General features: G+C 35.9%; 2 protein-coding genes across 2 annotated transcripts; one reads left to right on the top strand and one right to left on the bottom strand.

The window, feature by feature from the left end:
• Positions 1 to 7,196: 7,196 nt before the first annotated feature.
• On the bottom strand, positions 7,197 to 8,741 carry LOC126911000 (piggyBac transposable element-derived protein 4-like). The gene has a single exon (XM_050695710.1). The coding sequence runs from the start codon at positions 8,739 to 8,741 to the stop codon at positions 7,197 to 7,199; it is 1,545 nt and encodes a 514-aa protein (XP_050551667.1).
• Positions 8,742 to 13,395: 4,654 nt separating this feature from the next.
• On the top strand, positions 13,396 to 16,997 carry LOC126911025 (uncharacterized). Its single transcript, XM_050695796.1, has 2 exons — positions 13,396 to 13,986; positions 14,738 to 16,997. Exons 1-2 carry the CDS (start codon positions 13,750 to 13,752, stop codon positions 16,874 to 16,876), a joined length of 2,376 nt encoding a protein of 791 aa, XP_050551753.1. The 5' UTR covers positions 13,396 to 13,749; the 3' UTR covers positions 16,877 to 16,997.
• Positions 16,998 to 17,305: the final 308 nt, after the last annotated feature.

Raw genomic sequence — 17,305 nt, 5'->3', positions numbered from 1 at the left:
TGATCAAGTAGCACTATTTTTTAACACTTACCAAGATGTTATTAGGAGCAGTAACATTTCCCCGCATAGACTGTACAACGTCGATGAGTCAGCTTTGTCAACAGTCCAGAGACCCCAAAAGGTGTTTGTTACTACGGGGCGTAAGCAAGTTGGGGCTTTAACTAGCGCTGAAAAGGTAGTTGCCAACTGGTAGGTTGGGTAGAGAATTGGATCGATACAAAACGAAAATGATTGCTAAATATTGGTTAAACACATTTTTCACGGAATGGTAAAGAATAAAAACAAAAGAATATGCGGCCCCCACGCGGAAACTGTAAATAGAAATGTTGTATTGTGTTGTCAAAAATAAGGGAAGAAAGAAGAGGAAAAGTATTTGATTTATTTTGGGGTCTGGGTGTTAAGCAATGGGAATTCATTGGTAAATATACAGACCGTTACACAAGACCATACGGTGGTACAAGAAGTTAGGGGTGCACGTGTTCCAGCAAATGTTGTGTAATTCGTACACGCTGCACAACATTTTTAAATTTTTTCGATGAAGAAAAGTTTCTATGATTATTATAGACATGAAATCATACTGAAATTGTTAAAATTAAATACTGATGTAGAAGACACAGCGCTAAGTTCAGTTCCAAAACATCTAGTACACATTCTTTAGCAATGTTCTAATAAAAATGATGGCACCACGACAAACATTTTACGACGTCGGTGTAGGCAGTGCTGGATTTAAAAAAAAATTCAGAAAGGACACTTAATTCTGTCGCGATTGTCCCGAACAATATGGGTTTTGTATAAAATTATTGTATGACAATTGTATAATAGCATTTTGCACCAAAAAAGCAAAAGATGATGACCGAAGTTAATGATAATTATAGCGATGGAACTTTTAAAAGTTGCCCCTCGCCGATTGTGCAACTATATAGTATTCATGGAGACTTAGGAAGTGCTGTAAACAACACGAATACAGTGCCACTTGTGTACGCAGTTACGAGCGACAAGAAGATAAATTCATACATTATTTTATTTTCTTTAATCAACTGACTTTCGTAGGGATTTATTGTAAGCCAACGTGGTCAGGAGGCTAAATCTAAGTCGTTCTGCAGTGCGGCGAGTTTACCAAAGATTTCTGGAGACTGGACAGTATCGAATAAGATCTGGATCTGGGAGACATAGAGTGACAAATCAAAGAGATGGTCGGTTTATAGTGTTATCAGCTCTTCGAAATCGACATCTGTCTGGTGTTGATCTTCAGCGGCGCTTACGTGAAGAACGGGGTGTGGCTATAAGTGACAGTACGGTAAGAAGGAGACTTCGTGAGCAGAATTTAACACCACACAAGCCAGTAACAGGACCACAATTGACTACAGCTCATCGACAAGCCAGACTTCAATGCGCGCGTGATCACATCAACTGGAATATACGGCAATGGGAGTCAGTTCTTTTTTGTGATGAAAGTCGAATGACTTTATATGGTTCTGACGGACGCCGTAATGTCATGCGACGCTCAGGTGAACGTTATAAGCAATGTTATATAAGAGAAACTGTCAGTTACGGCGGGGGCTCTAATGTTTTTGGGGCTCTAATATCTTTGACTGGACGCACAGAGCTGGTATTCATACTAAGAGGTGATTTAACTGCTGTACGCTACATCACAGAGATCCTAGAATACTATGTGTTGTCATATTCTGTCTATATTGGAGAGAATTTCGAACTAATGCATGATAATGCCCGACCACACGTAGCGCACATTACAACGAATTATCTTGAAGAGGTCGGCATTCGAGTTATGTCATGGCCAGCAAGAAGCCCAGATCTCAAGCCTATAGAGCACATATGGGACACCCTAAAACAAAAAGTTTGAGACCGTAATCCAGTTGCTTTAAATTTAGAATACATGGAAACCGCACATAGTGTAGAATGGAACCGAATTCCCCAAGAGACCATCAAAATTTTGATAAGGTCATTAAAACGGCGAATGCAGGCCGTCATTCGCGCAAGAGGAGGAAATACACAATATTAAAATGCAACAATTGTGTCCAAAACATTAAAAAACGAAAAAATATGGCTTATTTAAAATGTAATGACTTTAATTTTTTGATCAATTCTAATACTAAATTCGTGTAAATAAAACCTTTATAGTACTAAAACATTTTGTTTGGTTTTGTTTACAAAAAAACGTGATTTATGGTGAAAAACGCAGGTGGGTCAATTTTTTTGATGTTCTTCTTTTTTTCTTCTTTTTCTTTGAGTGAGTTAATTAAACAGGTCGCTACCTTCCAGCAGTGTAGTGACACTCATGAACATGCTCTCACAAAAATAACACAACTGGAGCATAAATTGTGAGAAGCAGACAAAACTATATACAGGTTAGAGGCTTCGAAACAATCTGTTCAATCTGAGAACACTCAAAATCTTTATGAGGAGTTGGTTGGGAGTGAATTTTATAAAAATCAAAATACGTACGACTTTTCTTTTGAAAATGCTTCGGACGAATCTGTGAGACTGACTATTGTCAAAATTATTTCTACATATTTTGATACACAACAACCAGATCAAACAGTCATAACTACAATAGACACTAGTCACATTACACAAATTACAGAAGGATGTTCTTCTTCAACTGTAAGTGTATCAATCAAAACACAATTACGAGAAGAAATTAATCGGTTTATGATCCAGCAATCATCTGAGTAGCGATCGACTTCTTCAACAAATGATTTAGACACCACAATTCGAGTAGAGATGGCACTATTTGATGAAAATGGTCAGAGGAGTAAAAATTTTCAAAGAGTATATTATTTTCTGGTTGGATTGCACGAAAATTAACGAAAATGATTTAGTGTGAAATCTGTGTTGATGCTTTATATACCAATGAAAAATTGTGGTTCCACAAATTGGTCACAATCAGAGACATGGGAGGTTTATGCTATGCATCAGAAAACGTGTTTTCAGTATGTTTAAAATCTGAAACAGTTATAAAATCTCATTTAAATGAAAATGGTACCCATTTTGTTAATAATCATGATATTGAGAGACTAAAATGTAATATTTTAAAAACTTTTTTGAATTCGAACATATTTGACTCACTTTTGGAACATTCCAAACACCAAGCACCTATTTTTAATCATCGCATACATTTAATTAAAACTATAATTGATAAATACACAACAGTTCGCCTCCATTCCGCTCATAAAAATAATCCCGAAATAAAAAAACTCTCTAAGAGACAGAAAAGAAATAAATTGAATCTTTTCGAAGGTGTATGATTGTCTTTACAAAATAAATATTTTTTCTTTTTAAATCGTGTTTTATTTCTCACTTACCTACCTCTATTAGTCTTTATTAGTTGGTATAGGCACAAACCCCGGCGTACGGGCGGTTTGTACCTTCTGTCATGTTAAATTTGTTAGTCTATGATGCCAACGTGCGGTGATTGGTGGCCCGAATAATGTTTGTTTACATTCACGCGAAATTGACAACACCTAGCTGTCACTTTTTTTCTTATATAGCTATCCCTTTTCTATCCTTTTTACTTGTAGTGAAATGTAAAATGCATGAAAGTGTGTATGTGAGCTGCCGCTCTGCGCGGAACACTTTTTTCTGTTGTTTTGTAAGTGTATATAACATATCTGTTTATTAGAATATCATTGGTCTAAATTATATTTTATTTGTTATTAATTGCTTTAACCCTTTGACGCACAAAATAAGTACACATACGATTTTATATTTATGACTACGTTATTTAGTCTTTTACAAGGTAATTTAAGTATGTGCAGGATGAAAATTAAAAAATATATTATAGATTTTAGGAAATTACTTGGGACAAATGTGTCCCAATATGCGACAAAGGGCATTATTTATAATTTTCTGAGGTGCTAACTATTACAGCAAAATCAAGATTTTCTGATAATAAAAAACAAAATTCAGTAAAAGAATAACAATTTAATTAAACATTTTATGAATGGAATCCGGCAAAACAATTTCTTGTTGCTGTGAAACACAGATTTACATTACAAATGTCACATATATTGCTGGTACGATTTTCAATTCCACTCTTCGCACATTGCACGCATCGTTTACGCGAAGGCCCCTTCATCATTGCGTGTGAAGGTAAAGACTGTTTGTGTCCTATGATAAATGATAAATGATAAATGATATTTATTTCTGTAAATAGATTATAAAATAACACTTTTACACGTCAATATTTCAAATAGCTAGATGAGGCCGGCATTTCCTATCCGACTACTCTGAGAAGAAATGCCGAAACAAACTCAGAGGTCATAGTCTCTTTTAAAGTCCAGACAAAATCAATTAGAGATGTCGGAGAACCGTGCAAGTTTATTCTGTAGTGGTCTTTTGAGGAAAGAACCACAGCAGTTTGAGCGGACCTGTTCAGATGGCAGCACGCATGTATCAGTTTACAATTAGCTCAGCTGACGGCTGTTGCTGTATGATCCAACGAACAATACCAACCAAAAGAACATTTGGGTAGGCCACACAAATGCTCACACTGTCAGAATATAATTAACTGAAAGTGAAATGAATAGGCAAACTCTCGCACGGTCCTCAAACTAACAATTTTAAAAATAATATGTAAAAAAGAAATATCGAATGATATTAATGTATATCATGTCAAATTGTATAAAAATGTAACTTGTGTTACAAACATGTCAACATGACCTGTGTGGACATTATAGCGGCTCACTCCCAAGCCTGACTATCATCTAAGTAGTCTTTAATTTTATAAAAAGCTTTACTTTATAAGTTTTTCTTTAATAACATTTTTAAATTTATTCAGGCTCAAACTTTGAATATCGCTGGGAATTTTATTGTAAAAGCGTATGCATTGACATCTGAACGAACCACTTATTTTCTTAAGTCTAGTAGTGGGAACAATATATTTGTTTTTACTTCTAGTGTTTATATTATGTATATCACAATACTTTTTGAATATATTAATGTTTTTGTGAGCATACACTACATTTTCATAAATGTATTGAGAAGGAACCGTCAATATATTAATTTCTTTAAATAGTTCCCTAAGAGAGTGCCTCGGTCTAAGATTATAAATTGATCGAATGGCTCTTTTCTGCAGCACAAAGACAGACTGAATGTCAGCAGCATTTCCCCACAGGAGGATACCATATGACATGATACTATGAAAATAACTAAAGTATACTAATCGCGCTGTATTTACATCGGTTAAATTTCTAATTTTTTTAACGGCATATGCTGCAGAGCTGAGCCTTTTCGACAACTTATCTACGTGTGGAGCCCACTGTAGCTTAGCGTCCAGAGTTATACCTAAAAAGACAGTTGAATCTACAGGGTCCAACTCCTCGCCCTTGATTAGCACGCTGGTTTTCACATGTCTAACATTTGGTGTTGTGAATTTAATGCATTTAGTTTTTGATTCATTAAGTAATAAATTATTGGCACTAAACCAGCGTACTATTTTTGAGAGAGCACTATTTACATGATCACTGACTAATTGTCCACGTTTGAGTTTAAACAATAAAGATGTATCATCAGCAAACAGTACTATCCCATGGTTATCCTTCACAAGGTAAGGTAAATCATTAATATAAATAAGAAAGAGAAACGGGCCGAGAATTGACCCCTGCGGAACACCCATCCTAACAATAGACCCGGAGGAAACTTTTCCGTTAATGTCGACTCTCTGAATCCTATCACTCAAGTATGAAATAAGAAGATCCAGAGAGCTGCCCCGTATTCCATAATGGGATAGCTTCCTGATCAGTGTTTCTTGAGAGACACAATCGAACGCCTTGGATAAGTCACAAAAAATACCCAATGCGTCGGCCGAGTCCTCCCATGCATCATAAATGTTATTAAGAAGTTCAACACCGGCATCAGTTGTTGAACGACCCCTTGTAAAACCAAACTGGTTTCCATGTAATAATTTATTTCTATTAAAGAATCTTTGCAACTGATGTAGAATAATTTTTTCAAAAATTTTACTGAATGTAGGTAGTACTGAAATAGGTCTAAAGTTTGTGGGGTCAGAAGTACTACCCGATTTAAATAACGGAGTTATTTTACTATTCTTCATGAGATCAGGAAACACACCACGATCGACACAGTTATTAAAGATTAGAGCTAATACGGGTGCTACAATATCTATTACAGAGCCGGTAATGTACACAGAATTACCCCACAGATCTGCAGTCTTTTTCTTGTTCAAGGTATGGAACGTTTTGACAATATCTGTATAATCTATGTGTTCGAAAGAGAAGCCTAAATTGCAAGTTGCAACATTTTCTTTTAGTAAAGATTCTGCAACTGTGGGAGATGAGTTCAAAGACTTAGTAGTGGATACAGGAACGTCCGAAAAGAAGTTTTCAAATGCAGCTGCAACTTCTGCATCTGATTTAATTACATTATTATCAATTATAAGACTAAATTCACTACTCTTCTCTTTAGACCTCCCTGTTTCACTGTTAATAATACTCCAGGTCGCTTTAATTACATTGTCACTGTTTTTTATTTTAGAGCTCAAGTATAACGATTTTGCAATTGAGCAAACTTTTTTAAATAATTTAGAATATTTCTTTACATATTCACTAAATTCAGTTGTATTAATATATGTCCTCTCGTTATAAAGTTCATATAGGCGTTTCCTACTCTTATAGATGCCAGTAGTTGCCCATTGATTGAAAGACGCATTGCCATGAGCTGGTATGGTTTTAGGTGTGAAGGTGGACTTAAACTCGGTATGGTAAATGTTAAAAAATTCATCACACAAGTTATTAGATTTTTTATTCCTTAATAATAAAGGTATTTTGTCAGTGAGTTTAGATTTGAAAGTTTCAATGCGTCTTTCAGTCTTTGGGTTAACAATAATATGTGGTTTCGAAACTTTATTTACTTTATTTGTTATTGAAATTAATTGTCCACAATGATCTGAATCAAGCAATGATATTATTTGTTTATTAGTTGGTACAATGTCAGTATAAATATTATCTAGGCAAGTGGCACTAGTAGGAGTTATCCTAGTGGGCTCCAGAAACAGGTTCGTGAGGTTAAATGAGGCAAATAAACTTATAATTTTTGTACTTAAACTAGAATTTTCTAACAAAACATTAAAATCGCCACAAGTAATGATGAATTTATTTGAACTACATTTTGTATCCGTTTTTATATACTATACTATATTTTGTATCCGTTTTTATATACTATACTATATTTTGTATCCGTTTTTTGGTCATGGAAGTGGATGGCAAGGCATGTTTACGGATAGAAAAATTGCCAATCATAGCCCTAGCCACAACTTGTCGGTATTCAAGTGATGATAGTAAATGCCCTTCTATGCGATGTTGCGCATGCAGTTTTTCGTAAACAATGTAGGAATTGTTCATGGCGATGTCCAATAAATCAAAGAAAAGCCGCAGATAATATTTTATTTTGGATTTTCTATCCACTTCGTATGTGACCTTCTTTTGGTCCATGAGATCTACTCCACCCATATTTTTGTTATATTTATGGACGATGTCAGGACATGTGATCTCTAGACATTGGGCTGATCCTGCTTGTTTACGTTTGACTTTTAGAGTAGGTACCGGTGACAAAAAGTTGGTGAGGAGATGCACAGCTTTATTATCCATCCACTTGATAAAAGAAATTCCTTCGAAGCTAGTAGCGTAGATATCGCCTCTCTTCATCTCTTTATCTAAAGGCAAGTTTTTAGGATTATTTTTACGCTGTGTTCGAACAGTGCCACATGCCTTTAAATTTTGTTTAGCAAGTTTATATTGCAACATGGGTGAGTTAAAAAAATTGTCGAAATATATTTCACATCCAAGACCCACCAAAGCTTGTGTAAGATCAAGGACAACGGATTCTCCCAGTCCTATTTCGGGTCCTGCATTCTTTTTTCCAGTATATAAATCGAACTGGAATAAATATCCGGTACTCGAATCAGCACGACACCACATTTTAAATCCTCTTTTTATTGGTTTATTTTGCATGTACTGTCGCATGATATTGTGACCTTTGAACTTTACCATATGTTCATCAATTGCTTGCGTTTTTGTGTTATTCATTGCTGATTGGAAACTTGAATTGAAATGGTTCATTACTAATCTTATTTTGTAGGCTCTATCAAATAATGACGATGTCGGAGATGGTTGGGATGCATTGTCACAGAAGTGCAAGTTTCTTCTAATTTCTTCAAATCGTGATAAAGGCATTACTCTAGCTATATAAGGCACACCCATGTCAGGTTCTGTGGACCAGTAGCTTCGTATTGTGGGTAATACATGGTAGCCCATGACATAATTCATGCCAATAAATGCTGTAATTTCTTGGATATCGGTAGTGAACACCGAACCGTTTTGATGAGCATAACGTAAAGACTCTGGTATTATTAATTCCTCAATCAATAATTTAATGTTTGTCACTGTCTCAAATATATCAATAGGTTTCAAAGACTGTATTTCTTGAGAAATGTTTACCTTACCAAATTCATAATCAGTGTCAGAAAAAATATACGGGCGATAGATATTATTTTTCCACTTGAACTCGGGAATCGGATCACCTGATGAATAAAAGGGGATAGTCGATGATGAGTCTGAAGACAGGCCTGGATTTTGAGTAGATCCTAATGAACCAGGTGGCTCAATTATAGCTTCAGAAACTCCAGCTTGCATGTCCTCTAATAAAAATGACTGGTCTTCGTCATCTAAAGTGAGTGCATCTTCAGTGTCACTAGTTTCAGCCATAAGATATTCCTCGACTTCGCAATCAGTCAAACGGAAAATCCTATTTCCTTTGCGTGCCTAAAACAAATAAATTGAGTGCTTAGACCGTATGTACAATCACAGAACATGCATAAAACGTTAGGGTAAAATATTAATAAAATTGGCCTTTTACGCATATTGGGACAATGGCGTCCCCTACTTATAATATCATATTTTAGTAACTAAAATGTTACTAATTACGATAACTACTAATACAAACATAATTAATACTTACCATTCTTATAAATTATTCACTAAACAGTCACTGAATGCAGAAAAAAATTATTTTTATTACTTCAGAAAAAAGTCACAGAAGCGCGGCAAACTATTCAAAAGTAATGTGACATTTTTGTTTTTTTTGGCGCGCAGAGCTACCAACCACAGAAAAAAAACAAAATACGTTCGGAAACAAAAAGAATGCGTTTAAATTAGGTCCGAATAATGCTTTGTTCAGAAATAAACACAAATTATATTTAAGGGACAGTGGTGTCCCTTTTACGTCAAAGGGTTAATTGCTTAATAATTCAACACAAACTAATAAAACCTTAAAATTGACTTGCATTTTAGTATAAAATTGGTTAACAAATTTGGTGATCATTTAATATTTTAGATTTTTTTTTCTTAATTTGGTGATCGGTTAAACATTATGCCTTTTTGATTTATTTTGATAGATCAAAAATAGGAAGGTATTTTTTGGCAAATTCTAAAAATTACGCTTAACAATCGGAGATCGGTTTTATTGTACTCACGTTATATTATCTTTTTTCAGGTTACTAAAAGATGCCTCGAATTTATATACGTAAAACAAACAAAGCTGCGTACTCTACAGAGCAACTAAAAGAAGCAATTCGGTTGGTCAAAAACGGAACCCTTACTGCATATGCTGCTTCCGTACGTTATGGAATTCCGAGGCCGACCATAGTTAATCGTATTTACGAGCGAAGAGGATGTAAATCCAATACATTAGGTAGAGCTACTATTTTATCACGTGAAGTCGAAGAGTCGCTAGTAAATAATCTACACGTTTTAGAAAAATACGGATTTGGTTTAACTAGAAAAGAAATTCTAGAAGCAGTTGGTACATATATTAAAGTAAATCGGATTGAATCCCCTTTCAAAGATGGAGTGCCTGGTGAAGACTGGTTCTTGGGATTTAAGCCATGCAAAGTAGAGGCGATTTGTTACTTAATTACTATACTTATACTTTGTTGTTAGTTTTAGAAATTTGTTGTCCCTTTTGTTAAAAGACTTTATCTTGGGACGGCTCGGCTAAATACCAGCTGGATGCGCTCGAACACATTGAAAGGCGTGCCAAGAAGCTCATCAATGATGATACGCTTGTGGAGGCCCGGCTTCAAAGTCTTGAACACAGGCGCAAGGTCGCAAGCCTTTCCGTTTTTTACCGGATACATTTCGGAGAGTGTGCACAACTTGATTCCTCCTAGTCCTTTCCATCATCGAACCACAAGACAATCGGCGAGGCATCACCGCTTCATGGTGGATATCCCACCCACACGCACGAAGTGCTTCGCTTCAAGCTTCCTTGTGCGAACTGCTAGGGAGTGGAACTCCTTGCCGGAGTCTGTGTTTCCTGATGGGTATAACCTGGGTGTCTTCAAAGCCCGAGTGAATAGGTTGCTTATGGGCAGACGTGCTCCATCGTAGGCCCCATCATCACTTACCATCAGGTGAGATAGCGGCCAAACGTCGGCCCATTTAACAATAAAAAAAAATCTAATTTAAGATTAAGAAAATATATTATTTTAGTTTGCTTTTGTTAAGTTAACCCTTAACCAGGCTATGGGTTGAGGTCCCCCCACATCGATTTTAGTATGTTTTTCCTAGGTTTTGATAAATTATTTACCGCAATCTGTCAAAAACGCAAAAATAGAAATATTATCTATGGTCACATAACAAAATTTGCGAATCGAAACGCAAAAGTCACTTTTACGGCCATTTTTTTCTTTGGTCGTCCGCTCAACTGTTGTTTCTGTGGAAAGTGCGGTGAATTTTAATCGTAATGGCGGATCGGAGAAAGGTAAGTCGTACAATTTTTTTAAATGCTGTAGAATTTGAGTTTTTCTAGTGATATGTGCATAAATTATACGTAAGCACTTGAAAAATATCATGATATAACGAAATGAAAAATGTGGGGAACCATATAACCTTAGCCTGTGAAGGAGGTGCACATTGTGGGAATTATATGCCCATTGCCTGGTGAATTATAATCTTTATTTTGTGCTAACATTTTGCCGCGGGTTTTCTTTTTTATTTATTCACTCTACAAATTATGAGGAAATTAGGTTTTGTTTTACCGAAATATAACTTGTGGGTAGTGATAAACGTGATTTGTCGTGAAGAAATAGCACCTTATGTTCCATTGTCTGCACCATTGCCTGACTTACCTACTCACCCTGAATTGCTGGCTCCTGCAGTTGACGAAGAAATATCCCCTTGTGTTCCAATGTTTGCACCATTGCCTAACTTACCTACTCACCCTGAAATGCTTGCTCCTGCTGTTAACGAAGAAATGGCACCTTGCATTACAATGCCCGGACCATCTTCTGGCTTACCAGCTAATATTCTAACTTATGCTGAATTGCAGGCACGGGATAGAACATGGACTACAGATGTTGAAAATTTTGACGAGTTAAATTTCGGCAAGGAAATTGAACCCACTAAATCATATAGCTATCAAAGTCTTCCCATTGAATATTTTAGTAACTTGTTCCCTGATGAGATTTTTGAAATGATCGTCGAATACACAAATAAATACGCGAAGTTGAAACAAAGTAAATTCTGGAGCGACACCCACGTAGACGAAATAAAAGCATTCAAATCCTCAGTCAGATATAGAGCTGTATTGGAGTGCAGATCCTTTTTATAATAACATAGAGATTAGTGGCACAATGACCTGCAAGAGATTCAAAAAAATTTTAGAAAATTTACATGTTTGCGACATTACAGCTCACTTGCCCCGGGATCACAAAGACCACGACAAATTGCAAAAAGACCATTACTAGATTATCTCAACAGGACTTATCAAGAAAATGCCACCAACTCGGAATCTCAATCAGTGGATGAAAGTATGATTAAATTTAAAGGGCGTGATAGTAAGAAGCAGTACATGCCAGCCAAACCCATCAAAAGAGGTTTTAAGGCATGGTGTCGTTGTGATTCTAAAACTGGTTATCTATATCAGTGTGATATTTATACAGGCAAAGACCAAACACTCAATGAGGAAGGATTAGGTTACAGAGTTGTAATGAAACTTGGAGGAAATTTACCACGAAACACACATTTGGTTTTCGACAACTTTTTCTCCTCCTTGGCTCTCATGGAAGCTCTTCATCATAGAGGTATTTTAGCAACAGGGACAGTGCGAATGAATCGCAAAGGCCTTCCTAAAGAGCTGTGTTCACCAAAACCTAAAACACCTGAAGAACGAAAACTGGCTAAAGAGAATAAATTAATTGGATCCGGGCGAATTCACATACCGTTTCTGTCACCCTTGTGCTGTGATCAAATGGCATGACACTAAAGAAGATTTTGTCCTTACAACTGCAGTTAACCCAACCAAAGTGGAAGTGATCCAGAGAACTCAAAAGAACGGGCAAAAGAAAGACATGTATTGTCCCTCTGCAATCGCAGAATATACAAGGAGTATGGGAGGTGTGGACCACTTTGACCACTATCGAAACTCGTACTCTATTGACCGTAGGTCAAAAAAATCCTGGTTTCGGATATTTTGGTTCTTGTTTGAGAGTGGCATTATAAACGCCTACATTTTATACAAATACAAAAATCCAAATCGTAACAACATACACCGTGATTTCAGATTACGCTTAGCTAGAAGTTTGAAATCGGCACATATCTCAAACATAAAACAAAATCCGGTGGTATACAAAAACAAAAAAGGAGGTGTTTTTGGGGTACCAGACGAAATAAGATTGGCGCAAAAAGGAAGTCATTTTTTATCATTGTCTACGTACAAACGATGCAGGTTTTGTAGCACCAGAAAACAGGATAAGCGGTCAAAATACGAATGCGAAATTTGTAAAGTAACATTGTGTGTTACCCCCTGCATGAAACTGTACTACCAAAGTCAAAATGTAGCAGATGAATAAAACCTTTTTTGTCAATTCTCAATATTTTTGTATTACTGAAATAAAGAATAAGTGTCTAGATGTCATATTTTATTTGTACATTGTATTTTTCTTTCTAAGTTCTAAAACATGATGTTCAACATTTTAGGCGATAATTTGGAATGGGAAAATCCACAGCATATTGTTTATTTTTTATTTATTAGACCGCATTGTAAACGACTTTATATAAGAACATGAAAATGGCAAACATACTTGTTTATACAGGGTGTAACAAAATACCCATATACATCAAGAAGCACAGAAGAATACAGGTTTAATAGAATCTCTACACAAAGTTTCAGCCTAAAATTCGTTTAAAAAAAAATTGGTACCAAATTCTTGATGTCGTATGATTCTTGATTTTAAATCATACAAACGTGTCACAACAGGGGTCGAGACATTTCTTCTGTAAATCTGATCGCCTAGTACCTAGGGGCCGTTCAATTATTACGTAAGCACTATGGGGGGGCGGGGGGGTCTTTGCTTTGCTTATTTTGGATGACATGGGGGTAGGGGAGTCTAGATGATGATTACGTCATCGGTAGTTATTTTCTTTTTTACACGAATGGCAACCCACACATTGTCTTTGCTTGAAAACGAAAAGCATTTTCGGGGATTCCCGCAAGTAATACATACATTTAGTGAACAGTGCGCGGTAATTCCCCTACTCGCTTTAGAACCGAGTAAGGGAATTACCGCGCGCTGTTCACTTGTCTAAATTTCCTCTATCAGTGTATTGTTTCGTTTGGCTGCTATAGCGAGTAGACGTATTGTAAGCATAGTAAAGCAAGTTAACATTTGTGTTACCATTCATTCCATTATCCAAAGTTTAATGTTTAAATAAGATGTCATTTCAAATAGACAAATCCAAGTTATACCAAAAATTGTTTGAAAGTTTTAAAAAATCTCATACAAGTACGAAAGTACAAAATGTACAAAAGTTAGTTAACGAAGTGTGGCGAAATTATAAATTACAAGCAAAATCCGACAAGGAACTAGATATTATTGTATCTAAGAGAATCGAAGAAGAATTGCAAGCAGCGACTAAGAATAAATCCAATTTACTACATTTTTTTTCTAAGGTGAGTGACGAAATCATTTTAGGTACCTACTAGAAATATTAGAAATCGCCAAAAAGTTTCTCTTTGCTAATTAGAAAATATTATGGCCTATCTTAAAGTATAGAGGTAATATTCATTATATAGATTTATTTCTTATAATTGATTCCGTCAATTGGTCACAAAATACAGGATGTCAGTTTTATACATATATATTATATACCTACAGAAAACTATACTCTATTCAAATAGGTATTTAACAGAATGTAAACAATCTTTATATGTCTTTTTATTGAAATATGTGGTTTAAAATTGTAAACTGTGTAAAATCTGTTGTGATTCATTTAAAAACTCAACCAATATTAAAAAATTGCTTTTCTGTAAATACATAAAGGTGCGTACAAACATCGTGAGGCGTGCGCCGCGAATGGTTCGCACGTATACATGTGCCGTAGCATGCCTCAGGTTGATGTATGCGAGACGAACCATTCGCGGCGCAAGCCTCGCGATGTCTGTACGCACCTTTACAGATATCTGATTTTATAATTGCATATTTCAATAAAAAGACATATCAAGATTGTTTATATTCTTTTAAATACCTACTTGAATAGACTATAACACCCTGTATTTTGTGACCGGAACGATTTGCTCGTTTAAAGATATTAGATTTAAAGCCATAGGGTTTTGTATTTACCATATTTATTGCCATACTTTGTATTTATGTAGCTTAATAAGAGAATCTTTAGCAGAACCCATAGAAAGTTTTTATTTTTAGGCAACCTGTAAACCTGCAGAAAAAACACAAATTACACAGCCAGCTTCAAATATTAAAAAACAGGAAGAAGATAAAATAAAAACCGGTAATGAATCACAACAGCAATGCGAAATTAATAAAAATACAGATAAACAGAGACCAAAACCTTCTCAGGAAGCTATGAAAAATAAGATTGCTCTACTCGAAAAAAATTTGAATGCTTTGTATTCTGCCAGAGATACTATGTCAATCCGTGCTGAAGTTGATAAACAGATCATTAAGTTGCGCGAGGAAATAAAAACAGCAAAACAGTCTTTAAACAGGAAGGTTCAAAACGCAGTTGCCCAGAAGAAACACAGGGATGGTATGAAAAGAAAGTTAGAAGATATTTGTCATGAAAATCCAGAAATGAAAAAAAGACTATCTCTGAGGGATTCAGTGGGACGTCCTAATCTTGAAAGCAATCAACCTTTACTATTGAAAACAATCGCGGATATAGCTTTATTTGGGAGTGCAGCAGATGATAGAAGACGAACGGAATCAATTCGCAGCGTAAAAACTCTTGATGAACTCACACAAGAATTACGTAAAATGGGATTTGACATTAGTCGCAGTGGGACATATCTTCGTTTGATTCCCAGAAAATCTAATTCTGCAGAGGGACGAAGACATGTATCGACAGTCCCTGTTAAGCTCATTCGGGCTCAAACTGATCACCACAAGAGCCACTTAGATAGCAAGTTCGCTGAAACATCAATCCATTATTTAGAGAACATAGCATCCATACTAGGACCAGATCAAGTATTTTTCATATCTCAAGATGATAAAGCTCGAGTCCCTATTGGCGTAACTGCGGCAAATAAGCAAGCACCTCTTCTAATGCACATGGAATATAGAATCAAATTGCCTGATCACGATTGGGTAATCGCTGAGCGTCATAAATTAATACCATCTGTTTATGCTGGTATCAAAATCACTTCCAATATGCTAGGACAACCGCAAGCCGTTGGATATTCTGGACCAACATACATCGCTATTCGAAGTGGAAAGCATAGTTCATCTACTGCTAATACTCATGCTCAGGATTTCGAGACGCTTCTCGAACTTGAAGAGTTTCGACCATTAGCTAAAACTGACCATGGACTAGTAAAACCAGTGGTAATCATGACGGTTGATGGAGGGCCAGATGAAAATCCGCGTTATCAAAAAGTCATAGGGTTTGCTATACAACACTTTAAGCGACATGATCTCGATGCATTGTTTTTAGCTACCAATGCTCCCGGAAGAAGTGCGTATAACAGAGTAGAGCGCAGAATGGCTCCTCTTAGTCGGGAACTGGCTGGTTTAATATTGCCTCATGACCATTTTGGGTCTCATTTGGATGAACGTGGCGTTACAATTGATGAACATTTAGAAAGATCTAATTTCGAATTTGCAGGAAAAGTATTAGCTGAAGTATGGAGTTCAATGGAAATTGATGGCTATAATGTTAATGCAAAATATGTTGGGGCAGGTGAACAAGATCTTCCTGATTTTCCAGACATTAAATGGTATTCAGAACATGTGCGTGAAAGCCAATACTTGCTCCAAATTGTAAAATGTAGAAATACAGAATGCTGTCGTCCAAGAAGTGGACTATTTAGATTACTAGACAACAGGTTTCTTCCACCACCTGTAAAAGTAAAACAAACAGTTGATGACTTGGTTTTAGATGAAGGAGGGCAATTTCTTAATCTTCCAGTCAATTTAGCTCTACGCTTAAGTGCTTCACTCAAAGATTTCCTGCAAATACCATACGATTATTTTTGTCCGACGGTACAATTGAGGCTATCAAGTCGAACATGCAAAACGTGTGGTCTTTATCATGCTTCCGTCAAGTCACTAAATCGTCACATCGAAAAGATCCATAAGAAAGTAAACACGCACACTGATAGGAAAGTTAGACCTGTAAGAGTCGCTGCTCGTCGTGCTAATGAACTGATGTGCATTATTCAAAATTTAGAGCACCATGATGTTGAATGGCTCGATGAGAATGACGTAGACATTCCAAAATCGGATGAAAGCGAGCAGACTCACAACACTGAGCAGCAATCGAAGCAATCCAATGTCATCGAAAACTTAGAATCATGGATTCGGGTTTCATGGACTGAAGACTGTTAATTTGAATTTAATATATGTACCAAAAATTTAAAATAAGTTTGTTATGTTAGTAAGATATAATATTTTTGTCCTTTACTCTATGTTGAATACCGTTTCAGTAAAATATAATCTCTATCCTAAATCTATTTTCTTATTTTTCAAATTATAATTATAACATTATAAAATTAAAAAAACAATACATTAATTGACAAATGTTTACGTAAGCATGGGGGGAGGGGGTAAGAGCTTTGCTTACTTTTGCTGACAAGGGGGATGGGGGTAAATAATTGCAATAAATCTGCTTACGTAATACTTGAACGGCCCCCTACCTACCAAATTTTGATTAATTAATTAATTAATTTTGATTCGCGCGGCGACGATGCGTACGTAGGTACATTAGACGCTTTGTTTGCCTAAATATTAAAATGAAAAATTTATTTAACTTACATT

This window comes from Spodoptera frugiperda, chromosome 9 (assembly GCF_023101765.2).
Source record: "Spodoptera frugiperda isolate SF20-4 chromosome 9, AGI-APGP_CSIRO_Sfru_2.0, whole genome shotgun sequence".
Classification (NCBI taxonomy): Eukaryota; Metazoa; Arthropoda; class Insecta; order Lepidoptera; family Noctuidae; genus Spodoptera; species Spodoptera frugiperda.
The sequence above is the reverse complement of the archived record's forward strand: the minus strand, read 5'-3'. Positions and strand labels throughout refer to the sequence as shown.